Here is a 27,207-nt window from a genome sequence, read left to right as displayed (position 1 = left end):
TTCCCACCTGTGTGTTCGCTATCCTTCATTCCCCCCTGTGTGTTCTCTATCCTTCATTCCCACCTGTGTGTTCTCTATCCCTCATTCCCACCTGTGTGTTCGCTATCCCTCATTCCCCCCTGTGTGTTCTCTATCCTTCATTCACACCTGTGTGTTCTCTATCCCTCATTCCCACCTGTGTGTTCGCTATCCCTCATTCCCCCCTGTGTGTTCTCTATCCTTCATTCACACCTGTGTGTTCTCTATCCCTCATTCCCACCTGTGTGTTCTCTATCCTTCATTCCCCCCCTATGTGTTTTCTATCCCTCATGCCCCCCTGTGTGTTCTCTATCCTTCATTCCCCCCCTATATGTTCTCTATCCTTCATTCCCCCCCTATGTGTTCTCTATCCCTCATTCCCACCTGTGTGTTCTCTATCCTTCATTCCTCCCCTATGTGTTCTCTATCCTTCATTCCCCTCTATGTGTTCTCTATCCCTCATTCCCCCCCTATGTGTTCTCTATCCCTCATTCCCCCCCTATGTGTTCTCTATCCCTCATTCCCCCCCTATGTGTTCTCTATCCCTCATTCCCCCCCTATGTGTTCTCTATCCCTCATTCCCACCTGTGTGTTCTCTATCCCTCATTCCCACCTGTGTGTTCTCTATCCTTCATTCCCCCCTATGTGTTCTCTATCCCTCATTCCCACCTGTGTGTTCTCTATCCCTCATTCCCCCCTATGTGTTCTCTATCCCTCATTCCCACCTGTGTGTTCTCTATCCTTCATTCCCCCCTATGTGTTCTCTATCCCTCATTCCCACCTGTGTTCTCTATCCCTCATTCCCACCTGTGTGTTCTCTATCCCTCATTCCCACCTGTGTGTTCTCTATCCCTCATTCCCACCTGTGTGTTCTCTATCCCTCATGCCCCCCTGTGTGTTCTCTATCCCTCATTCCCACCTGTGTGTTCTCTATCCCTCATTCCCACCTGTGTTTTCTCTATCCCTCATGCCCCCCTGTGTGTTCTCTATCCTTCATTCCCCTCTATGTGTTCTCTATCCTTCATTCCCCCTAATGTGTTCTCTATCCCTCATTCCCACCTGTGTGTTCTCTATCCTTCATTCCCACCTGTATGTTCTCTATCCCTTATTCCCACCTGTGTGTTCTCTATCCCTCATGCCCCCCTGTGTGTTCTCTATCCCTCATTCCCACCTGTGTTCTCTATCCCTCATTCCCACCTGTGTGTTCTCTATCCTTCATGCCCCCGTGTGTTCTCTATCCTTCATTCCCCTCTATGTGTTCTCTATCCTTCATTCCCCCCTATGTGTTCTCTATCCCTCATTCCCACCTGTGTGTTCTCTATCCCTCATTCCCACCTGTGTGTTCTCTATCCCTCATTCCCCCCTATGTGTTCTCTATCCTTCATTCCCCCCTATGTGTTCTCTATCCCTCATTCCCCCCTATGTGTTCTCTATCCCTCATTCCCACCTGTGTGTTCTCTATCCTTCATTCCCCCCTATGTGTTCTCTATCTTTCATTCCCACCTGTGTGTTCTCTATCCCTCATTCCCACCTGTGTGTTCTCTATCCCTCATTCCCACCTGTGTGTTCTCTATCCCTCATTCCCCCCCTGTGTGTTCTCTATCCCTCATTCCCCCCCTGTGTGTTCTCTATCCCTCATTCCCACCTGTGTGTTCTCTATCCCTCATTCCCCCCCTGTGTGTTCTCTATCCTTCATGCCCCCCTGTGTGTTCTCTATCCCTCATTCCCACCTGTGTTCTCTATCCCTCATTCCCACCTGTGTGTTCTCTATCCCTCATGCCCCCCTGTGTGTTCTCTATCCTTCATTCCCCCCCTATGTGTTCTCTATCCCTCATGCCCCCGTGTGTTCTCTATCCTTCATTCCCCCCCTATGTGTTCTCTATCCCTCATGCCCCCCTGTGTGTTCTCTATCCTTCATTCCCCCCTATGTGTTCTCTATCCCTCATTCCCACCTGTGTGTTCTCTATCCCTCATTCCCACCTGTGTGTTCTCTATCCCTCATGTCCCCCTGTGTGTTCTCTATCCTTCATTCCCCCCTATGTGTTCTCTATCCCTCATTCCCACCTGTGTGTTCTCTATCCTTCATGCCCCATGTGTTCACAATTCCCCATGTTCCCTCTGTATGTTCTCTGTCCCTCATGTCCCCCCCTTTGTGTTCTCTATTCCCATGCTCATTCAGTGTGTTCTCTATCCGCCATGCCGCCCCTGTGTGTTCTCTATCCCCATATTTTTCTGCCATTGGCCCGTGGCATCCAGGACTGAGAACTGTCTTGTTCTTTCAGAAAGACACAGTGGTTGCTGAAGCCACCAGGGCCTCGGTGCAGGTGGAGGAAGCTAAGGCCACGGAGAAGGCTGGCAAGGCTCAGGAAATTGCAGAAGATGCCCAGAAGGACCTGGATGAGGCACTTCCTGCTCTGGACGCTGCTCTCGCCAGTCTGAAATCTCTGAACAGGAACGATGTCACAGAGGTGGGGGAACCTGGGGCGGGAGTCTAGACACATGTGGAGACAGGGCATGAATTATGGCTGGACACAATATGGATCATTCAGCCGTATTGTGTTGTAGAGCCCCCAATACAGAAGCCTCCTGTATAGGTAATGCAGAGATTGGTGACCATGGGGTTAGGTCACAGGGTTGCTGGGAAAGAGATCGAGGAACAAGTGCTCTGTGCACATCTGTGAAGACCTGAAGGCAATGGATAGAGAAAAATAATGATGTGTATTATGTTCCCCCATGATGTCCGTTCTGTAGGTTAGGGCAATGCAGCGCCCTCCGGAGGGAGTAAAACTTGTAATTGAAGCCGTCTGCATAATGAAAGGAATCAAACCAAGGAGAGTGGCTGGAGACAAGCCTGGAAGTAGAATAGATGACTACTGGGAGCCAGGGAAGGGGCTTCTGCAAGACCCCAGCAAGTTCCTGGATGGGCTTTTCAATTTTGACAAGGTAAGAATCCCTATTGTGTGTTCTCAGGGGTGCAGAGGATAATGATCTCATGACCCGCTGACCGCTTTCTCCTCCTGCCGCCAGGACAATATTCCAGATGCTGTTATAAAAGCCATCCAGCCCCACATTGATAACGAGGAGTTCCAGCCCGTGGCTATCGCCCGAGTATCGAAGGCCTGTACCTCTATCTGTCAGTGGGTACGAGCTATGCATAAATACCACTTTGTGGCACGAGCAGTGGAACCCAAGCGAGTAAGTACCGAAAGCCGCAACTCCAGTGGGACATGGGGGACAGGAGTTGGCTGTATATACTCACAAGAACGCAGCCTATCCGTGCTCTAGGTACCCGTCACTTTGTGCCTGAGTAATGACGCTGGCTTAGCCCACAAAATTGCTGTACATGTATGTAGTGCAACACCCCTGTTACATACATTACCTGCTGTCCTCTCTCACAGTACAATATACAGCACAGTCTGAGATTTACATGATCAGTCACATTGACACAATCACGTCACAGTACGCAGCTAGACGACCTTCTTACCTCTCCCCTCTAGCAAGCACTGCGAGAGGGTCAGGAGGATTTAGCAGTCACCCAGAAAATCCTGGACAAGGCCAAAGCGTCTCTAAATGAAGTGGAAGAGGGAATCGCCACCTTACAGGCAAAGTACCGCGACTGCGTGTCCAAGAGGGAGGAGCTGGAACAGAAATGTGAGCAGTGCGAGCAGAAACTCATCCGCGCCGATAAGGTAGATGAAGCCGCCATGCGTTCGCCTTCCTCCGTTTACCACCTACTTCCTCCTCTTATTCACACCGTGTCTATTGTTTACTTGTCGCGTTTATATCTCTTCTATATTCTTCTGTGTCGTTCCTTGCTCATCCGGTTGTCTCTCTTCCTATGGTAGCTGATCACCGGGCTGGCTGATGAACGTCAGCGCTGGCAAGACACAGTCCTCAACTTGGAGAAGCTCTTGGTTAATGTCACCGGAGATCTGCTGCTTTGTGCCGGTTTCTTGGCGTATCTAGGACCCTTCACGGTGAGAGCCCGTTATAGACCAGATATCTTTAGGTGATATGACTATGTAATGTGCTGCGTGTCTACGGCATCATGGTTTCTACCTCCGCAGGGCCAGTATCGGACATCGCTGTTTGAACAGTGGACGAAGACTCTGAAGGACCTAAATGTACCGTGCACGCAGGAGCCCTCCCTGATTGGGACACTGGGAGACCCTGTGAAAATCCGTTCCTGGCAGGTGAGATAGAAGAGTCTCTGCGGTTTCCCGTAAGATGTAGATGAGATTAGACAACCCCCTTAGTTAGGCACCTGTACCCACACCCGCATACACTTTTACACATATACTCACACATCAATGGTGCCCAGTGAGCCCCTATGTAAAGAGAGACTGTTAAATAACATATTGCTTGAGCAGAAAACTTTTGGCCGCTTGTAACTGGAATACTGATCGATTGTCCACCAAAAGGGACTCGATTTAGTGAATTTGTGGGGTTCTATTCTGCTGGTTTGAGCCGATGTGCCTAGTCTGTAAGTACAGAGGGAACTTTGCAGTAAAGAGCGTTCAATCCCTCTTAGCTCACGCTGGATCAGCCGTGGTGTGATGGTGGAGAAAAGAATTATGTACTTGTCCCTTAATATTCCACCTCAGATTTCAGGACTTCCAAATGATACCCTGTCTGTGGAGAACGGGGTGATAGCACAGTACTCTCAGCGATGGTCTCATTTCATCGACCCACAAGGACAGGCCAACAGATGGATCAAAAACTTGGTGAGTTGACCGGTTGACTCGTGGACAGGTTACTGAGTGACACATTGTAATCTGCCTCACGCTATCCAGGCTTGTAGCACTTGCCTAGTCTAGACCGGCAGAAGCGGGTCCGTATGTAACGGATGAAAGTGGACAAACGAAGACTGAGGGGTCTATTAACTAAGCAGTGTTAGGAGACAAAGTGAAATGAGATAAGGTACCAGCCAATCACCTCCCAACTGTCACTTTTCAAACACAGCCTGTGACATGGCAGTTAGGAGCTGATTGGCTGGCACCTTATCACTTTTCACTTTGTCTCCTAACACTGCTTAGTAAATAGACACCTTAGAAGTGCAGAGCGCTATATACACATTTACAATTTGGTGTCTCTACCCCCGACAGGAGAAAGACAACGGTTTGGATGTGGTAAAGCTCAGTGACCGTGACGTCTTGCGCAGTTTGGAAAATGCTATTCGCTTTGGAAAGCCATTTATGCTGGAAAATGTAGGAGAAGAGCTGGATCCTGCCCTAGAACCTGTATTGCTGAAACAAGTGAGGAGACGTTAAGTCTGGTTGTTGCCATCTCTCATTGAGCAGTCATTAGTCCATCACTATCTAACCATCTCTCATTGAGCAGTCATTAGTCCATCACTATCTAACCATTTCTCATTGAGCAGTCATTAGTCCATCACTATCTAACCATCTCTCATTGAGCAGTCATTAGTCCATCACTATCTAACCATCTCTCATTGAGCAGTCATTAGTCCATCACTATCTAACCATCTCTCATTGAGCAGTCATTAGTCCATCACTATCTAACCATCTCTCATAGAGCAGTCATTAGTCCATCACTATCTAACCATCTCTCATTGAGCAGTCATTAGTCCATCACTGTCTAACCATCTCTCATTGAGCAGTCATTAGTCCATCACTATCTAACCATCTCTCATTGAGCAGTCATTAGTCCATCACTATCTAACCATCCGTCATTGCGCAGTCATTAGTCCATCACTGTCTAACCATCTATCATTGAGCAGTCATTAGTCCATCACTATCTAACCATCTCTCATTGAGCAGCCATTAGTCCATCACTATCTAACCATCTCTCATTGAGCAGTCATTAGTCCATCACTAACTAACCATCTCTCATTGAGCAGCCCATCACTATCTAACCATCTCTCATTGAGCAGTCATTAGTCCATCACTATCTAACCATCTCTCATTGAGCAGTCATTAGTCCATCACTATCTAACCATCTCTCATTGAGCAGCCATTAGTCCATCACTATCTAACCATCTCTCATTGAGCAGTCATTAGTCCATCACTAACTAACCATCTCTCATTGAGCAGTCATTAGTCCATCACTGTCTAACCATCTCTCATTGAGCAGTCATTAGTCCATCACTATCTAACCATCTCTCATTGAGCAGTCATTAGTCCATCACTATCTAACCATCCGTCATTGCGCAGTCATTAGTCCATCACTGTCTAACCATCTATCATTGAGCAGTCATTAGTCCATCACTATCTAACCATCTCTCATTGAGCAGCCATTAGTCCATCACTATCTAACCATCTCTCATTGAGCAGTCATTAGTCCATCACTAACTAACCATCTCTCATTGAGCAGCCCATCACTATCTAACCATCTCTCATTGAGCAGTCATTAGTCCATCACTATCTAACCATCTCTCATTGAGCAGTCATTAGTCCATCACTATCTAACCATCTCTCATTGAGCAGCCATTAGTCCATCACTATCTAACCATCTCTCATTGAGCAGTCATTAGTCCATCACTAACTAACCATCTCTCATTGAGCAGTCATTAGTCCATCACTGTCTAACCATCTCTCATTGAGCAGTCATTAGTCCATCACTATCTAACCATCTCTCATTGAGCAGTCATTAGTCCATCACTATCTAACCATCCGTCATTGCGCAGTCATTAGTCCATCACTGTCTAACCATCTATCATTGAGCAGTCATTAGTCCATCACTATCTAACCATCTCTCATTGAGCAGCCATTAGTCCATCACTATCTAACCATCTCTCATTGAGCAGTCATTAGTCCATCACTAACTAACCATCTCTCATTGAGCAGCCCATCACTATCTAACCATCTCTCATTGAGCAGTCATTAGTCCATCACTATCTAACCATCTCTCATTGAGCAGTCATTAGTCCATCACTATCTAACCATCTCTCATTGAGCAGCCATTAGTCCATCACTATCTAACCATCTCTCATTGAGCAGTCATTAGTCCATCACTAACTAACCATCTCTCATTGAGCAGCCCATCACTATCTAACCATCTCTCATTGAGCAGTCATTAGTCCATCACTATCTAACCATCTCTCATTGAGCAGTCATTAGTCCATCACTATCTAACCATCTCTCATTGAGCAGTCATTAGTCCATCACTGTCTAACCATCTCTCATTGAGCAGTCATTAGTCCATCACTATCTAACCATCTCTTATTGAGCAATCATTAGTCCATCACTATCTAACCATCTCTCATTGAGCAGTCATTAGTCCATCACTGTCTAACCATCTCTCATTGAGCAGTCATTAGTCCATCACTATCTAACCATCTCTCATTGAGCAGTCATTAGTCCATCACTATCTAACCATCTCTCATTGAGCAGCCATTAGTCCATCACTGTCTAACCATCTCTCATTGAGCAGTCATTAGTCCATCACTATCTAACCATCTCTCATTGAGCAGTCATTAGTCCATCACTATCTAACCATCTCTCATTGAACAGTCATTAGTCCATCACTATCTAACCATCTCTCATTGAGCAGTCATTAGTCCATCACTATCTAACCATCTCTCATTGAGCAGTCATTAGGCCATCACTATCTAACAATCTCTCATTGAGCAGTCATTAGTCCATCACTGTTTAGCCATCTCTCATTGAGCAGTCATTAGTCCATCACTATCTAACCATCTCTCATTGAGCAGTCATTAGTCCATCACTATCTAACCATCTCTCATTGAGCAGTCATTAGTCCATCACTGTTTATCCATCTCTCATTGAGCAGTCATTAGTCCATCACTGTCTAACCATCTCTCATTGAGCAGTCATTAGTCCATCACTATCTAACCATCTCTCATTGAGCAGTCATTAGTCCATCACTGTTTATCCATCTCTCATTGAGCAGTCATTAGTCTATCACTGTCTAACCATCTCTCATTGAGCAGTCATTAGTCCATCACTGTTTAGCCATCTCTCATTGAGCAGTCATTAGTCCATCACTATCTAACCATCTCTCATTGAGCAGTCATTAGTCCATCACTGTTTATCCATCTCTCATTGAGCAGTCATTAGTCCATCACTATCTAACCATCTCTCATAGAGCAGTCATTAGTCCATCACTATCTAACCATCTCTCATTGAGCAGTCATTAGTCCATCACTGTCTAACCATCTCTCATTGAGCAGTCATTAGTCCATCACTGTCTAACCATCTCTCATTGAGCAGTCATTAGTCCATCACTGTCTAACCATCTCTCATTGAGCAGTCATTAGTCCATCACTAGCTAACCATCTCTCATTGAGCAGTCATTAGTCCATCACTATCTAACCATCTCTCATTGAGCAGCCATTAGTCCATCACTATCTAACCATCTCTCATTGAGCAGTCATTAGTCCATCACTATCTAACCATCTCTCATTGAGCAGTCATTAGTCCATCACTATCTAACCATCTCTCATTGAGCAGTCATTAGTCCATCACTATCTAACCATCTCTCATTGAGCAGTCATTAGTCCATCACTATCTCCCGTTTGATTTTGTTGCAGACATACAAGCAGCAAGGGAGCACCGTTCTGCGTCTCGGTGATGCCGTCATTCCTTATCATGAGGATTTCAGGATGTATATCACAACCAAGCTGCCAAACCCTCATTATCCTCCTGAAATCTGCACCAAAGTCACACTCATCAACTTCACTCTTTCCCCCAGGTAACAGACGTTCACCATCTTTGCTTGGCGTCTAATTCCTGAGGTTACAGCCTGCACCAGTTGTTAGGAATCTACCCACTAACACCACGTGGTTCGTCAGGTCTGATGTCCAAAGTCTTCACCAGGAGGCAGGATACATGCGCTGTCCGATACACTGATTGGATCTCTGTAAAAGGGCCCAAAAGAGTGCGCTGAGACAGTGAGCGCCTGATTTAGCGTTGCACGCAAGTCGGCTCTGCACGGGCGATTCAGAGTCATACACGTGACAGCCGTATCTCCACTTGCAGCTTAGTGGGCAGTAACTGGGCAGTAACTGGGTGGTCACACGTAGGATAAGTGTTGTGGGCGCATAGATGGAATTTCGGGCTTTTCAGAGGTGAGTGTACGCAGAGAGCCGCCATCTCTTCCACCAAGGATGGAGCTGGTGTAACTGGAGCTACTTTCACAAGCGGATTTATAGGAGCGGTGCGGCTACATAGACGTGGTCGACATAGACGGAAAACCATATTTCTAGGCACGCAAAGAGAACGAATTGCGCACGATTCTGAATCGGGGCCTCGGTGTGCAGAGTTTCAGACTTTTGTAATAGAATTTGTAAATTCCCTGACTCTATAAACAATAAACGATAATGCTCATGGGAGGTCACGGAAATCATTCAGTGAAAAATCAGGCAGTAATTCTTATATAGGTCTGTACCACCCATGGGCGCATTCATTTACTAATCATTATTTACTGCTAATATTTTGTATTAAATGTTACTGTTATCATCTGAATGCAGCGGTTACTAATATTCATACTCTGTCCCAATCTTATAAACCGATACATCAGTAACATTTGTAGTCTTCTGTGTCATTACGATTAATGTCCACGCAGCGGCCTGGAGGATCAGCTCCTCGGTCAAGTAGTGGCAGAGGAGCGACCGGACTTGGAAGAAGCCAAGAATCAGCTGATTTTATCCAATGCTAAAATGCGCCAAGAGCTGAAGGAAATCGAAGACCAGATTCTCCTGCGCCTCAGCTCCTCGCAGGGCAATCCCGTGGATGACGTGGATCTTATCAAAGTGCTAGAGGCTTCCAAGGTGAAAGCTGGTGAGATCAAGGTGAGTAGAGCACAGGCCCGTGGCTCCCGGGTTCTCAGCGTCGGTTCTGTTGTCTTATGATTTTCTGTTTTTCGCAGGCAAAAGTGCTAGTGGCAGAGCAAACCGAAAGGGACATAGACAGCACCCGAAGCCAGTACGTTCCTGTGGCGGTCAGGACACAGATACTGTTCTTCTGTGTTTCGGATTTGTCCAATGTAGATCCCATGTACCAGTACTCGCTGGAGTGGTTTCTTGGGATTTTTACTGCTGCCATTGCCAACTCTGAGAGAGCAGGTATGTTGTGTTCAGTCCTAGTGTCTCTGGGGTAAATTTACTAAGAATCGTGTCTGGTCCGAGATTGCCTGAGTTTTAACACGCACAGCATTGCTGAAACACGGGAGACTTTTGTCAGCTGCAACACTCTAATCTACCAAGAATCATGTAAACACATACAGCTCTTCAGTCCAAAACGGCTTGGGACAATGCATTTTTTTTGTTTTTAATGCCCGGAATGCTACTGGACAAGAGGACCGACCTGCGCCAAGGGGTAGGTTATCCGCACACCGGGATGCTACTGGTAAAAAGGACTGGGGACAAGGTGAGTATAGTGTGTTAGTGTATGTAATAAACTTTTACTGTCTATGGAGTGTGTGTGTACTGTGGTTATTTACATTTTTGTGTTTTTAGTGGGGGCACCGGTGACGGCCTCCTGCTGGCACTTGCAGTTCTACAAGAGCCAAAGGGCAGGCACGCTGGGACCTGTAGTCCCACTGTACAAAATCAATATTAAACTATGATTGTTATTACCATTACGCCTGCACCCACCGGCCAGGGATGCAGGGAAAAGCCCCGGACTTCAGCCCAGGCCTGGGATGCTGAGGAGAGAGGAGACCTCTTTATTGGGGGGTCCCCACCTTCCTTGGTATCCCCGGACTGGGCTGACTAGTTTAGGGTGTTAATGCTTTGGTTGGGGGACCCAGTGAAAGGGTCCCCTGGCTGCAGCATTACACCCCAACTAGTGGAGCCCAGTGCTGGTTTTAAAAAATATGGGGAACCCCACACCATTTTTTTCCCCGTACTTTTACAACCAGGACTGGCTCACAGAGCCTGGAGCTGGTTATGCTTGGGAAGGTGGCCCCACACCTTTTTTTTTTTTTTACATTTTAACACTTTGTATGCTTGCTAACAGAAACTGGTCTGTGTATGTTTTCACGCTGCTCAGGAGGTAGTCTATTTGAAACTTCTATTTTGGTGGTGAGTTTGTTTAATTTACACCCATGATTATAATCACGATTCTTGGTAAATTGCCGTGTTGTATCCTTGTCCGTTGGAAGTACCTGCGAGTTTGGCCGATGGTGTATTTATTTCTGTTTGTGAGTTCACCCAGGTTTTGCAGAAAGAATTATGAAAACACACTCGTGAAATAGGATATTCCGGTCTACTGTACATCTCCACTTTGTTGGAGAGGGTGTGGAGAGACAGGCACCTTCATTCATATCTGGTGGTCCTGCCCAAAAATGTTAGTTTTCTGGGATGCGGTGGCGGCCCTAGCGAGTAAAGTGATTGGCTCAATAGTTGTCAGAGATCTGTGGTCTTCTCTTCTGGGGCTTCCTATTACATCTTTGGATAAACTAATCAGATAAGTTAGTCTCCCAGATGCTTAATGCAGCTAGATGCCTTATGACTTCTTATTGGAAGCAACCTGATCCCCCTTCCCTAAAAATAGTCATCAATAAAATATGGCATATAGCAGCTACAGTATGGAAAAGATAACTGCTTACCTCCACAACAAATCACCCAAATGTATTCAAATGGTTTACTCTAAATCAGCCCTCTCCCACTAATGCTGCTCCTAGAAGTATTGTGGATCTTCTCGCTTAATTATTTCCCTCTCTCATAGACCTCACGTGCTGTATGTCTACTTGGCTGGTTAATGCTCTATCGCTTCTTTCTCCTCAATATCCCACTTTTCTCTTTCTCTTGTGACCCCGGGCAACCCCCCCCTCCCCCACACACACACACACACACTTTTCTCATCCTTCCCTTTATTTAAATTAGCATTTTTCATCTATGTGTTTGTATTTATTTTCTGCTATTTCTATGCTTATCTACTGCTAAAAATGCTAATATAAATACAATTTAAAAAAAAAAAGAACAAAACACACCCGTGTTTGCCTTTAGTACATTTCCGAGTGTGAAAAAATGGCAAAACACACTTGTAATTGCAATCTCGGACCAACACAATTCTTAGTAAATTTACCCTTCTGTCTCATGGGTCCAGTGTTACCACTGAATCCACATCAACCATGCAGTCCATTACATCCATCTTGTATGTATCCTGTATATGTTGTCGTGTCTGATGCTCGTTCCCCTGAGGTCCATGGCTTTGTGTGTCTTGTGTAATACAAAGACTTATCCATCGTCCATGGTCTTATCTGTAGTATGTGATTCTATGTAGAAGTCTGTGTCCTCTCTGTGTGAGACGGCCCGTGGGGACGTGGCAGTAATCCAGGCCTGTCATTTGCTGTTTCAGAAACGGTGGAGACAAGGATAGAGAACATAAACACGTACTTTACCTTCAGTCTGTACTGTAACGTGTGCCGGAGTCTCTTTGAGAAGCATAAGCTGATGTTCTCCTTCCTGCTCTGCGTGCGGATACTCATGGACAAGGGGCTCATAAATATGGTGAGAGGATGCTGCCAAACGCCACGGTCCCATACAGTAATGGCGCTAGGGGAAGGTCTCAGCAATTCAGGCTGTTAAGCTGCGCTTCACTTATTAACGCACACTGGCCCTGATTCAGACCCACTCGCAGACGCTGGCCGCTCGCTGGGTCTGTGGGCGTATTTTATTTTTTTTGTCTCCAGGCCGCTCACAAAGCTGTGGGTGACCACCCACAGCTTGTGCGAGCGGGCTAGAGACCATCACGATTATCGCGACCATCGGGCTTGCGACGAGACCCTGGGGTAGGGTCTCGACTGACGCAAACCCGAGTGGACTTCCTGCTCTAACGGAGCAGGAAGTTCACTACTGACTTCACTAGTGATGACAGTGAGCCCTCCTACAAACGCCTTGTTGCGAGCCCTGGAGCGACTGAACTTCAGTCGCTCTGCGGGGCTCGCGCATGCGCACGCCGGACGCGGCGCATGCGCAGGGCTATAACATCGAGCGGCTCTGGATCGGGCCCACTGTCTGCATGCTGTGGAGGTAGCCATATTGTGGCCTGCACCAAATATTTTTGTTTCTGGTCACAAAATCTGCCTCGTGCCTCAGCGTTCACTAGTTCCAATGAATTGTCAGCTTAAATTCTCCAGGACAAGGGGCCTGATTCAGACCCGGTCGCAAGCGCTGAACGCTCGCAACCGGGTCGATGGTGGCCCAGAGCGCATGCGCACGACGGAGCCGGATAGCGACGGGCAAACCATCGCTCCGGGTCTCGCTCCAAAGGAGCGGGGGGCAGGCCGGGGGGGGGGTGGCTGCCCAAACGGAGGTGTTCCCATGTGAACGCCTACCGTTTGGGTCCGGCCCCACTGACATCACGAGTGATGTCAGTGGGAGTGATTTCGGCCGAAATCTCTCTGGGGCTTGCGGCTACAAGACCCTACCACAAGGGTCTTGTCGCAAGCCCGATGGTCGCGATGGTCTTGACCATCGCGACCATCTTCCTGGCCGCTCGCTATAGCTGTGGGTGGTCACCCACAGCTATGCGAGCGGCCAGGAGGCCGTTCTAAAAAAAAAAAAAGCCCGGCCCTGATTCAGAGCGTCCGGCTCTGAATCAGGGCCAAGGTTCTAGCTCACAAAGGGGTACATTTTCTAAGATTCGATTTGGTCCCGATTGTCCCGTTTTTCAACTCGGATAGGATCGATCAAAAACGCCCGTTTTTTGTTTTTTTTTACTTTAAAAATCGGGAATTACCAAGCTCCCGGTTTTGACAGGATCGTTTTGCATGAAGGTGTATTTGGTCAATCCTGTCCGTTTTAAAGTCCTGATTTCACCGTCCGAATTTCTCTCCCGTACAAGCAGGCTGCACATATAAGTGAAATATGTGCAGACTGCTTGTTTATTTCTTCATATTTTAAGGGTTAATTTCTCAATAAATAATGACGTGGGGTGTGTCATCCCACCCCCCCCCCCCTTCCCCCCCCCAAAAGCCGAACCAGCCCTGGACTTGTCAGCCTGTCCTGGTACCTAAAATTACGGGGAACAAAATGAGTAGGGTTCCACCGTAATTTAGGTACCAGCACCTGGTTGCACGGCCAGTCCTGGTTTTAAATATATGGGGGAAAAAAAATTGCGTAGGGGTCCCCCTATATTTAAAACCAGCACCGGACCCAAAACGACCGGGGTGTAATGCCAAAGCCCAGAGACCCTATTACCGGGTCTCCAAGTCCAAAGCATTATCACCCCAAGCCGCTCAGGCCAAGCAGGGGATCTCAGGGTAGGTGGGGACCCCATAAAAAGGGGTCCCACCTCTCCCGAACCTCAGGCTCGGTCTGAAGCCCGGGGCTCTTCCTCGCACTCCTGGAGCGGTGGGTATGGGGGTAAACCAGAAAAAAATGACCAAATCACCCGACTTTAATGATAGTAAATTACCGATTTGCAAAAAAAGTGATATTATCACCTGGGAATGCAAATCGGGACCAACACGATTCTTAGTAAATTGACCCCAAAAAGTCTAAACGTGTTCGAGTAATAGAATTGTGTCTGCCAGCAATTGGTATAGATCTTTGTTTTAATCAACTTGGAAAACAAACTGCTAAAATCTAATTAAAGGTAAGCGCTATTTGCAAATGTGAATTCCAGGATTTCTGTCAACAATTATTGGATAACATCACAGTTTAAAATGAAGTAACTAGTATGCAAACTAGAGACAAGATGACCAGCACTCTGCGTATATAAACGGAAGAAGTCAATACAACATACTGTATGTACACAAAAAGGACACACTGACATACTGTATGTACACAAACCAGACACAATGACATATGTATGTACACAAACCGGACACAATGACATATGTATGTACACAAAACGGACACACTGACATACTGTATGTACACAAAACGGACACAATGACATACTGTATGTACACACAAAGGACACACTGACATACTGTATGTACACAAAACGGACACACTGACATACTGTATGTACACACAAAGGACACACTGACATACTGTATTTACACACAAAGGACACACTGACATACTGTATGTACACACAAAGGACACACTGACATACTGTATTTACACACAAAGGACACACTGACATACTGTATGTACACAAAACGGACACAATGACATACTGTATTTACACACAAAGGACACACTGATATACTGTATGTACACACAAAGGACACACTGACATACTGTATGTACACAAAAAGGACACAATGACATACTGTATGTACACACAAAGGACACACTGACATACTGTATGTACACACAAAGGACACACTGACATACTGTATGTACACAAAACGGACACAATGACATATGTATGTACACAAAACGGGCACAATGACATATGTATGTACACAAAACGGACACACTGACATACTGTATGTACACACAAAGGACACACTGACATACTGTATTTACACACAAAGGACACACTGACATACTGTATGTACACACAAAGGACACACTGACATACTGTATGTACACACAAAGGACACACTGACATACTGTATGTACACACAAAGGACACAATGACATACTGTATGTACACACAAAGGACACACTGACATACTGTATGTACACAAAACGGACACAATGACATATGTATGTACACAAAACGGACACAATGACATATGTACACAAAAAGGACACACTGACATACTGTATTTACACACAAAGGACACACTGACATACTGTATGTACACACAAAGGACACACTGACATACTGTATTTACACACAAAGGACACACTGACATGTATGTACACAAAACGGACACACTGACATATGTATGTACACACAAAGGACACACTGACATACTGTATGTACACAAAAAGGACACAATGACATACTGTATGTACACACAAAGGACACACTGACATACTGTATGTACACACAAAGGACACACTGACATACTGTATGTACACACAAAGGACACAATGACATACTGTATGTACACACAAAGGACACACTGACATACTGTATGTACACAAAACGGACACAATGACATATGTATGTACACAAAACGGACACAATGACATATGTACACAAAAAGGACACACTGACATACTGTATGTACACAAAACGGACACAATGACATACTGTATGTACACACAAAGGACACACTGACATACTGTATGTACACAAAAAGGACACAATGACATACTGTATGTACACACAAAGGACACACTGACATACTGTATATAAACACAAAGGACACACTGACATACTGTATGTACACAAAACGGACACAATGACATATGTATGTACACAAAACGGACACAATGACATATGTACACAAAAAGGACACACTGACATACTGTATGTACACAAAAAGGACACAATGACATACTGTATGTACACACAAAGGACACACTGACATATGTACACAAAAAGGACACACTGACATACTGTATGTACACAAAAAGGACACACTGACATACTGTATGTACACACAAAGGACACACTGACATATGTACACAAAAAGGACACACTGACATACTGTATGTACACAAAAAGGACACACTGACATACTGTATGTACACACAAAGGACACACTGACATACTGTATGTACACACAAAGGACACACTGACATATGTACACAAAAAGGACACACTGACATACTGTATGTACACAAAAAGGACACAATGACATACTGTATATACACACAAAGGACACACTGACATATGTACACAAAAAGGACACACTGACATACTGTATGTACACAAAAAGGACACACTGACATACTGTATGTACACACAAAGGACACACTGACATATGTACACAAAAAGGACACACTGACATACTGTATGTACACAAAAAGGACACACTGACATACTGTATGTACACACAAAGGACACACTGACATACTGTATGTACACACAAAGGACACACTGTATATACACACAAAGGACACACTGACATACTGTATGTACACAAACCGGACACAATGACATACTGTATTTACACACAAAGGACACACTGATATACTGTATATACACACAAAGGACACACTGACATACTGTATGTACACACAAAGGACACACTGACATACTGTATTTACACACAAAGGACACACTGATATACTGTATGTACACACAAAGGACACACTGACATACTGTATGTACACAAACCGGACACACTGACATACTGTATGTATACACAAAGGACACACTGACATACTGTATTTACACACAAAGGACACACTGATATACTGTATTTACACACAAAGGACACAATGACATACTGTATGTACACACAAAGGACACACTGACATACTGTATATAAACACAAAGGACACAATGACATACTATATTTACACACAAAGGACACAATGACATACTGTATTTACACACAAAGGACACACTGACGCCATTTGCTCCACAGGACGAATGGCGCTTCTTGCTGTCAGGGGCTACAGCGCCCCCTCTGTCCGAGAACCCGTGTGCCGAGTGGCTGACAGAGCGAGCGTGGAGGGACATTCAGGCCTTGAGCACATTAAGTAACTTCAGTAACATCAAAGCGCAAATCACTGAACACACCGCGGAGTACAGGAGAATCTGCGACAGCCCCGAGCCCCAACGGTAACAGAGCTTTACTGTGTGCTACAGCTTAATAGTCCTCAATAACTTAAATAAATGATACCGCAGTCACCTTTTTACTTACAATTCATAGTAAAGTATCACATATGGACTGCAGGTCGGCAGCATTAATGTTAGCAGGATGAGTAGTCCGCCATATGATCTGTATGCTGCGTGTTTCCAGAGAGAAACTCCCCGGTGAGTGGGACCAGACTCTAGACTCCTTCCAGAAGATGCTGATCCTGCGATGTCTGCGAGGGGACAAAGTGACCAACGCCATGCAGGACTATGTGTGCCAGCACCTAGGACAGAGGTTCATCGAGCCCCAGGTACCTGTCCCCAGTGTCATTATCAGAATGGCTTTCCTATAATGAGCAATGAAACCGTAGCCCACTATAATAAAAGATACATTTCATTAGTTAACAAAGTTGTCACTGCAGCAGGAAACTGTACGGTAGGTGACATCGAGGGCGTAGGTGACGCGCAATTGGACGATTGGAGCAGCTATTACTTAACCTAGGCGGTTCTCTGTCCTGGAACAGTATAATGCAGCAGACGGCTTTCGCCACAGCCGAGAAATTCCGTTAACATATTTAATGAACATGGGAATCGCAAGAAGTATTTTTTACCCAGCGTTATGTTGTATGTTATATGTTTATTCTCATCTAGACGGCAGACCTGGGGGCTGTGTACCGCGAGTCCTCACCCGTCACCCCGCTCATCTTCATCCTTTCCCCTGGCACTGACCCAGCCACTGATCTTTACAAGTTTGCGGAGGAGATGAGGTTCTCCAAGAAACTAAACGCTATATCGCTGGGCCAGGGACAGGTGAGTACAACCCTGGGCAACTTACCCCACCCAACATCTTCTCAACGTCAACATAACCAAAGCTACCTACCTCTGTGCATCACTGTACGAACCCTGTATACAAACCAATTACTCACCATTTTGTTAATCTTGTTCTCTAGTAACATTTGTAATGGTTTCCTTTATAGGTCTCAAATTGTTTTATTCATATCTGCAGGGTCCCCGTGCCGAGGCCATGATGCGTAACGCCATAGAACGTGGGAAGTGGGTCTTTTTCCAGAATTGTCATCTTGCACCCAGCTGGATGCCCTCGCTGGAGAGACTGGTAGAGACCATTGACCCAGATAAAGTACGTTCTTGTACGGTGGCCATCCGTTCTCTTACGCTATTGTGCACGTTTCTCAGTGATTATTACGACTTTCCCGGTTCTTTAGGTGCACCATGATTTTAGGGTGTGGTTGACCAGTATGCCCAGTAATCAGTTTCCAGTGTCCATCCTCCAAAATGGCTCTAAGCTCACCATTGAGCCTCCTCGTGGCGTGAAGGCCAATCTCCTGCGCACGTACTTGACCCTGAACGATGCAGAAATGAATGAGAGCAGAAAGGTGTGTACCTGCCCTCGTCGGTGTAACTCAGGTGCAATGTGCTATTTCCTTCCACAGGTGTATGAGCCATTGGCTTAGACTCTCTGACCATCGCACCTTCTCCGATCTTCTCTTTCGCATTGGTAACGGTCCTCACGCGCTTTGAGCTGCCACCCTTTTCCGTCTTACTGTTATTGACGCTACTCTCACCCACCAGGTTCCTGAGTACAAGTCCCTCCTGCTGTCTCTCTGCCTGTTCCACGGGAGTATACTGGAGAGGAGAAAGTTTGGCCCATTAGGATTCAACATTCCCTACGAATTCACAGATGGAGATCTCAGGATTTGCATCTCTCAGCTCCGGATGTTTCTTGACGAGTATACAGACATCCCCTATAAGGTGAGTACGCCAGACAGAAGAGTAGATTAGGTGTTCCAGACTTATGTTAAGTACAGCAATGTGAGGCTACGTGACCAGAGGTTATCCCTACACAGAAATGCGGGCCGGTAATGAGTTGTGACTTTCGCGGCAGGTCCTGCGTTACACAGCCGGGGAGATTAATTATGGCGGCCGGGTAACCGATGACTGGGACAGACGCTGCCTCCTGAGCATACTGCAGGATTTTTACCAGCCTCCGGTTCTAGAAGAAGGTTACAAGTTCTCAGAGTCTGGAGTCTATCTTCAAATTAGTCCGATCTATGACTTGAAGGTGAGAAACCCCAATATGGACGACTTCCGACCGTTGTACTTTACACTGGTTTTCATCTCATATGTTCAGTTATCACCTCTGATCTCTATGTCCGTGGCTATGAATTTGCCAGCACCCAACTGAAAATACCATCACCAAATTGTTATCAATAGTTTGCAGCCATTACCACATTTTGTTAAATGGGACAAACAAATACTGAGCCCCATGTAACAAGCCTTAAAGTTTTCATGTGTGTAATAGTGTTATCAGGACTCCTGGCAAAGTCCTAGAACATTGGGTTTGGTTCCCATCACCTGCTTAGACAGCTGTGATTCTCCAGCCAGTGTGCAATGATGATATCTGCCGGACCTGCACTCTACACCTAAAAGAGGGGTAACTTGTGGACCAATCAGATATCATCACATGGGATGTCCTCTGTTTGTCCCAAATTATCAGAACCCATGGGCTTACTCCGATTCATGCACAACAACTGAATATTAACTAATCCTTTGACTTAATATTAACGAGCTGTTTTGTTTGGCGCCCGGTGTCAGGGTTACTTGCAGTACATTCGTTCACTTCCACTCAACGATCTGACGGAATTATTTGGACTCCATGAAAACGCAAACATCACTTTTGCCCAGAACGAAAGCTTTGCCCTGCTAGGGTCCCTGGTGACACTCCAGCCACGGACGCAAAGTACCGGGGGGAGCCGTGACGAGGTGAGTATAGAGCCAGCGCGCACTGCTCCTGGATGGTTGTATGGATATGTAGCATTGTGTGTGTGTCCTCCTGTAGATGGTGGAGGAAATCGCAGAGGGCATCCTGAAGAAGGTCCCTCGGCTCATCCCAGTGCAGGAAGTGATGGCAAAGTATCCGGTTATGTATCAGGAGTCAATGAACACCGTTTTGATTCAGGAAGTCATACGGTGAGATCTGTGTGACGTCTTCGTGTATTGTAGTTATCATTTAGAAATAGCTCCTATACCCCCGAGGTGTGATATGTCATTTTGTGGTGTAGGACTGTATAGAAACATAATAAACATTATTCCTTTCCCCACCAGGTACAACAGACTTCTCAGCGTCCTTTCCCAGACTTTGGGCGATTTGCTTAAGGCTATGAAAGGCCAGGTCGTCATGTCCTCTCAGCTGGAACTTATGGCCAATAGTCTATATAACAATTCTGTGCCAGAACTCTGGAGGGCAAAGGTGAGAGTCCAGGCCCAATTCTCAAGTTTTATTATATACTATGATTGTTGTCCCCTCCACCCTCCTATCTATTGTCAGGTCAAGCTAATATAATGGAATCATGCTTTTTTACAGGCGTATCCATCCTTGAAGCCTCTGGCTTCCTGGGTCATAGATCTTCTGCAAAGAATCGACTTCCTTCAGAAGTGGATCACTGACGGGATACCGGCTGTGTTCTGGATCAGCGGCTTGTTCTTCCCACAGGCTTTCCTAACCGGCACATTGCAGAACTTCGCCAGGAAACACGTCATTTCCATTGACACGATCTCCTTTGATTTTAAGGTGAGGTGAAGCCGCCAAATATCAGTGTATGAGGGCGCGTCTACATAGGGGAAATTGCTACACATCTTATTCCAGTCATTTCTGTGGGAGGTACTGACAAAGCAAACGTTTCGCTCCCAAAATTGTATTGTTGCTTTAGAGCCTATCCATCTTTTGCCAGTTTGGTGGGTGTAAGGCATGTTTTAGGAATGTATTATGGTTTAAGGATGCATAGACATGTTCTTCTTTCTGTATCTTCTACAGGTCCTCACCGAGTCAGTGGCAGATCTGAAACAGCGCCCCTCGGAGGGATGCTATATTTATGGCTTGTATCTGGAAGGAGCTTGTTGGGACAAGTCAATAATGCAGCTGGCGGAATCACGGCCCAAAGAACTTTACACCGAGATGGCCATCATCTGGCTGGTCCCAGTGGCAGAACGAAAGCCAACCGCTTCTATGACATACCTGTGCCCCATTTACAAGACCCTGACCCGCGCAGGTAAGAGATGCACAGTGATTATCACCTGCGGTGTAGGGGAAAGCCCCAGCAGTTGCTTCATCTCTGTATGTTATGGAACATTAAAATGGATTATTTTGTCATCGTAGGAACCCTGTCAACAACGGGACATTCCACCAACTACGTCATCGCAGTGGAACTGGCCAGCAGCAAGCCGCAAACACACTGGATAAAGCGCGGCGTGGCCCTTATATGTGCCCTTGATTACTGATGTGGATCCAAAAAACGGGTCAACCATAACGCCCAGGCGTAGCCTAAACATACAACCAGCCTAAAGGGGCCTTCCGCTAAGCAAGTGTGAGAAAAGTCGGACCAACATATTCATCAAATACAGTAGTTCCACGCGATTATTGGCTGCAGCTACTATTCCCTTCATGTTTATTAAGTCACCAGATTATTCTCAGCAAATGTACAGAAAATAAACATTGTTAAATCTGTTTAACAAAACCCAAGGCAGCATTTGTGTTTATTTCAGAAGTAGTATGTTATTTAGTTATTTTACAGAAGTTAAAACCAAGACAAGAATTATACACAAAGTCACATATATCAGCTCACACCCCAATTTAGTAAAAAAATTGTCTACAGCTAGACACACACTAGACAACCCAGCAATTTTGCAGATGGTGGGGGCGATTTAGTTTTTCCCTGAACCAAGCAAGATTGCCAGTACACATAAGAAGATTTAATGAACGACGGACCGATGCGTCGTCCCGTCCTTCATTAACATGCACTGATCAGAAGATGCGATGAACGGCGTATGGGAGCGTGCAATAGTGCGTACACACTTGACGATGTGTCGTTCCAATTTGGCTCAAAACAACAAATGGTCCAATTTCTTCTTGAGGGTCCATAGGCTCCACAGGGAGACCTTGGGTATAGGTGATGTCAAAGTCATCCGGGCACTTTTCTCCCAGAATGCACTGGGTCTCCCTCTATAACCCGCCCCCGGGCCAGTGACACCTCAGTTTCGTTGGGCGCCCGGCCGGAGTTGGGTCACTGTACAGCAGTGGGGCTGTTTCAGCCCCTGAAGATTTTCAATAGTTTCTCTTCAGAGCAGACTGTCCAGAGGACGTCCACTCTGCCGCGCCGAGACGCCGGTACTGATCCGGGGATCTCGGCGGGACTCCGGGGGTCTGTGCTAGCACAAAGACCCCGCAGGACTCCCTGGACTGCAGCCGGACGTCACGGGGAACAGGTAAGCGGCGGGTCACTGCTTGCGATGAACCGCTTTGAGCAGTCCTTTTTCCTCCGGGTCTTGGGAACGGCCGGAGATGACGGCAGGTGGAGCCAGGCTTAGGTACCCTGCGCTTCCACTATACCACCAGAGACTTAGGCTGGCGCATATACCAGCGTCCCGGGAGTTAATTGCCAGCCAGGGGAGGCAGCTTTCTGTGGGAAGTACCCTGTTCACAGCAGGCTCCTCCCCTCCGCTCAGCGCGCCTTTCCACTGCGGTGTGGCTGGGCTGAGGCAGCTATTCCTCCTACGGGTATGCCCCCTGTGAGGTCTCTGGCGGCCATTTTATTTCCCTGGCTAGTCGCAGATCTCTCTGGACGTGCGGAGCCCGGGTCCCCCTACATACCTCACCTCAAATACTGGTCAGCGTATGTAGCACTATAGCCTACCAGACAGAGTCTGTGCAGGTGACTTGTAGTGCGATTGTGCAGGTGTTATCTGCATTGTATGTGACTTTAAGCTAGCGCTGTGTGTCTGTGTTTCTCACTCATTCTGTCAGCCATATTACTATACCGTTCCTTTTTCTCTGAGCCCTTACAGTACAAGTGTTGTCAGGGTGTGTATTATACCTCACATTTATACAATATCGGTGTGGTTTTGTCACATACAGCGTGCACTTTCTTCTCTACAATATGTCTGAAAGTGAGGATAATGGGCACAATTCTGCTCCTGCCCTGCTGTCATGCAAATCATGTGCGGCAGGGTTAGGTGTGGGAGACATGGTGCAAGAGGGGTTATGTGTGAGGTGTTATAATCCTCCGGGCCCTTCTATGGTCTCGGCCTCCTTGAGCGGGCTTTGTTCAGGCATTGTCGGCCATTGCGGGGCGTTTGGCAGTATCCCGTGTTTCCCCAGATGGGGTTCCCACAGCAGTCGGTTTTGCCTCAACAGGTCTCACCCATGCAGATTCCATCTGTGCCTCCTCCGTGGGTTCTCTACTACAGTGCAGACCCTGGCGGATACCTCTACTGCCCTCCAAGCTATGCTGCAGGGGAATAAACCTTTAGACCGGCTAAAAGGCCTATGCCGTCATCTCAGTCTGCACTACATGATGACTTGACATCTGATGACGGGGAGATTCTAGAGGTCTCTGATTCCGAGCCATCTCTGCGAGAGGCAGAGACTAAGTCTAAAACCAATATTCCTGCTCTGATACGTGCTGTCCGTTCGGCCTCAGTCATAGAGGACGACGAACCACCAGCTCCTCGGTCCAAACATGCCCTGTTCAAGGAAATAAAGGTTACGTCTGCGGTATTTCCTTTATCTGATCAGCTAGTAGAACACATGGATGTGGCTTGGAAATCGCCTGGGAAGCGTTACCAGCCTCTAAGACGCCTGGCTTATGCATATTCCTTTCCTAAGGAACATTGTACCAAATGGGAAACACCACCGGTGGTGGATTCTCATGTAACGCGCTTCATTAAAAGTGCTTCTCTACCTATGCCGTCCATGTCTTCCTTAAAAGATACTACGGATAGGAAGGTGGAGGTTTGTTTAAAATCAATGTATTCTCTTTCAGGGGCAGCTTCCAGGCCAGCCATGGCTATCTCCTGGGTGGCCAAGGCTATGGAGTCCTTTTCTTCAGAGGCTACCAGAGATCAGGTGAAACTGGTAGGCAACCTCCGTGATTCAGCTACCTATATTAATGAGGCTGCTTTGGATGTCAGCCTCTTAACCTCCAGGATTTCGGCTGCTGCGGTTTCAGCTCGCCGCTCCTTGTGGCTGCGCTCTTGGAGAGCAGACTCTAAGAAAGGATTAGAGGGTTTGCCTTATAATGGTGAAATTTTGTTTGGTCCGGACCTGGACAAGACTGTGGATAAATTGGCAGCGGCTAAATCTGCGGGTCTTCGGCATCTACTTCCTCAGGGTCTCGGACTTCATCCTTTCGGTCCTATCAGCCCCAAGGTAAGCCTAGGGGTAAGCCTTTTCCTAGGCAGTCAGCCCCCAAAAAGACTGCCAAGCCCAAGAAGCAGGCTTGGAGTACGAGACATCCGACGACAAGTCCCTGGCCTGATAGGACTGGCCTCCCCTTGGGGGATCCCAGGGTGGGAGGCCGACTTCTTCAGTTCGCCCAGTGCTGGTGTCAGACCACCACAGACACCTGGGTAAGAGAAGTGGTCTCTCATGTGTACGCCCTCTCTTTCCGCAGACCTCCCCATCTGTTTTTCTGCACAGGCCCTCTGTCAGACAAAGACAAGGCCTTACAAATCCAGAAGGTCATACAATCCTTGCTTCAAGCAGGAGTCATTGTACCTGATCCGTTACCTCAGAAACCGAACAGATCTTATCGGCCTATCCTCATTCTCAAGTCCCTGAACAAATTCCTTAGGGTACCTCGGTTCAGGATGGAAACCTTACGCTCAATTATACTGGCTATGGAACCTGGGAATTTTATGGTGTCACTGGATATTCAGGATGCATACCTGCATATTCCGATTACTTCGGCTCACCAGCATTTTCTCAGGTTTGCTGTACTGCAACAACTTTTCCAATTTCGGGTTCTGCCGTTCGGCCTCTCTACTGCACCTCGGGTGTTTACCAAAGTTATGGCGGTAATGGCAGCCCATCTGCAGATGCAGGGTGTCCGCCTGTTACCTTAACTGGACGACCTTTTACTGTTGGCAGGGTCTCCAGAGGTACTTCACCACCATCTACAGCTTATGATTTCTGTGCTTTAGACTCATGGGTGGTTGATCAATTGGGGGAACTCCAACTTGACTCCATCCCAGACGATGCTCCATCTGGGAGCTCTGTTGGATTCACAACAGCAAAGGATCTTTCTGACTGCAGAAAAGATCTCCACTTTGTAGATGCGAGTACGCAGATGCCTCCACAGTCGCCGAGTGTCAATCCACTCAGCAATGCAGTTACTGGGATCCATGGTATCAACATTCGACATGGTGGAATATGCCCAGTTTCATTCCCGGCCTCTGCAGAAATTGATCCTATCCAGGTGTGACAGATTACCGCATCGGATAAAAGCTCAAACGATGGTGCTCTCTCTGGAGGTGCGTCTGTCTCTTGCTTGGTGGCTGCAGACGTGTCACCTCACCAAGGGGCGCCCCTTTTGGATTCCGGATTGGGTCCTCCTGACGACGAACACCAGTCTCCGGGGTTGGGGTGCAGTGACGGGTCCACAATCGTTTCAGGGGTGGTGGACAGCAGAGGAGTCTGCCCTGCTAATCAACATATTGGAACTTCGGGCGGTCTTCAGGACCCTACAGCAAGCCACACTCATACTTCACGGAAAGCCTGTGCAAGTTCAGTCAGACAACGCCACAACTGTGGCTTACATCAATCATCTAGGAGGAACTCTAAGTCAGGCAGCAATGACAGAGGTGTCACGCATTCTGACATGGGCGGAAGGTCATCTCCCAGCCATATCGGCAGTGTTCATTCCAGTTCTCAATTGGGAAGCGGACTTCCTCAGCCATCACACTGACGTGCATCCAGGGGAATGGTCTCTTCACCAAGAGGTGTTTCAGCTCCTAGTGGACAGATGGGGCCTTCCAGACGTGGACCTCATGGCCTCCCGACACAATCACAAATTGCCAGTGTACGTGTCCAGAACAAGAGATGCCGGGGCTCTCTTGGTAGACGCTCTGTCGGCACAGTGGACCTTGTACTGTCCTGCTGGTGGCCCCAGCGTGGCCCAGACGTCACTGGTATTCAGATCTTCAGAGTCTCTCCATCGACACTCTGTTGCTGTTGCCTCAACGTCCGGACCTGATGTCTCAAGGTCCTTGCCTTTACCCGGACCTGGGTTGTCTGTCTTTGACAGCGTGGCTCTTGAGACATCCCTCCTAACGTCCAAATGTTTTTCCGGCTCTGTGGTTAACACCATGCTGAGAGCGCGTAAACCAGCCTCTGCCATGGTTTACCACAGGGTGTGGCATACCTACTTTCAATGGTGTCATCCCAGGGGTTACGATCCCCAGGTGTTTCGGATATCCAGAGTTTTGGCTTTCCTGCAGGCGGGCTTGGATATCGGTCTCCACCTTGCCTCACTGAAGGTGCATGTCTCTGCTCTCTGTGTGGTTCCAGCGTACGATTGCTCCTCTTCCGGATGTCCGCACCTTCCTCCAGGGTGTCCTCCGGATTTAACCTCCCTTCGTCCCTCCTGTTGTTCTTAGGGCCCTCCATTTGAACCTCTGGGCTCAGTGGATCTCAAATGGCTTACAGCAAAGACTGTTTTTCTTCTGGTTATAGCTTCCGCCAGAAGAGTGTCAGACTTGGGGGCACTTTCCTGTCGCTCCCCATTTCTTATATTTCACCAGGAAGGGCGGTGCTTCGGACTCAGCCTGGGTTCCTTCCTAAGGTGGTTTCTAGTTTCCACATTAATGA

General features: G+C 47.0%; 1 protein-coding gene across 1 annotated transcript in view; it reads left to right on the top strand.

Annotated features, from left to right (window-relative positions):
• DNAH1 (dynein axonemal heavy chain 1) overlaps window positions 1–22,041 on the top strand; it is a 106,487-nt gene extending 84,446 nt beyond the window's left edge. Inside the window, exons 54-78 of the mRNA XM_088482037.1 lie at window positions 2,301–2,486; window positions 2,770–2,961; window positions 3,046–3,213; window positions 3,516–3,707; window positions 3,864–3,995; window positions 4,086–4,211; window positions 4,623–4,742; window positions 5,124–5,273; window positions 8,531–8,691; window positions 9,565–9,790; window positions 9,868–10,063; window positions 12,303–12,454; window positions 17,335–17,531; window positions 17,713–17,857; window positions 18,198–18,356; window positions 18,553–18,684; window positions 18,770–18,940; window positions 19,137–19,316; window positions 19,450–19,626; window positions 20,160–20,327; window positions 20,404–20,534; window positions 20,670–20,814; window positions 20,929–21,135; window positions 21,379–21,613; window positions 21,721–22,041. Of these exons, the coding sequence (XP_088338163.1) occupies window positions 2,301–2,486; window positions 2,770–2,961; window positions 3,046–3,213; window positions 3,516–3,707; window positions 3,864–3,995; window positions 4,086–4,211; window positions 4,623–4,742; window positions 5,124–5,273; window positions 8,531–8,691; window positions 9,565–9,790; window positions 9,868–10,063; window positions 12,303–12,454; window positions 17,335–17,531; window positions 17,713–17,857; window positions 18,198–18,356; window positions 18,553–18,684; window positions 18,770–18,940; window positions 19,137–19,316; window positions 19,450–19,626; window positions 20,160–20,327; window positions 20,404–20,534; window positions 20,670–20,814; window positions 20,929–21,135; window positions 21,379–21,613; window positions 21,721–21,842 (4,170 nt within the window). The 3' untranslated portion in view covers window positions 21,843–22,041. The remainder of the gene's footprint in view (window positions 1–2,300; window positions 2,487–2,769; window positions 2,962–3,045; window positions 3,214–3,515; window positions 3,708–3,863; window positions 3,996–4,085; window positions 4,212–4,622; window positions 4,743–5,123; window positions 5,274–8,530; window positions 8,692–9,564; window positions 9,791–9,867; window positions 10,064–12,302; window positions 12,455–17,334; window positions 17,532–17,712; window positions 17,858–18,197; window positions 18,357–18,552; window positions 18,685–18,769; window positions 18,941–19,136; window positions 19,317–19,449; window positions 19,627–20,159; window positions 20,328–20,403; window positions 20,535–20,669; window positions 20,815–20,928; window positions 21,136–21,378; window positions 21,614–21,720) is intronic.
• The last annotated feature ends 5,166 nt before the right edge of the window (window positions 22,042–27,207 follow it).

This window comes from Taudactylus pleione, unplaced genomic scaffold (genome assembly GCF_031769625.1).
Source record: "Taudactylus pleione unplaced genomic scaffold, aTauple2 ptg000281l, whole genome shotgun sequence".
Taxonomy (NCBI): domain Eukaryota; kingdom Metazoa; phylum Chordata; class Amphibia; order Anura; family Myobatrachidae; genus Taudactylus; species Taudactylus pleione.
This window is presented reverse-complemented; position numbering and strand designations above follow the sequence as displayed.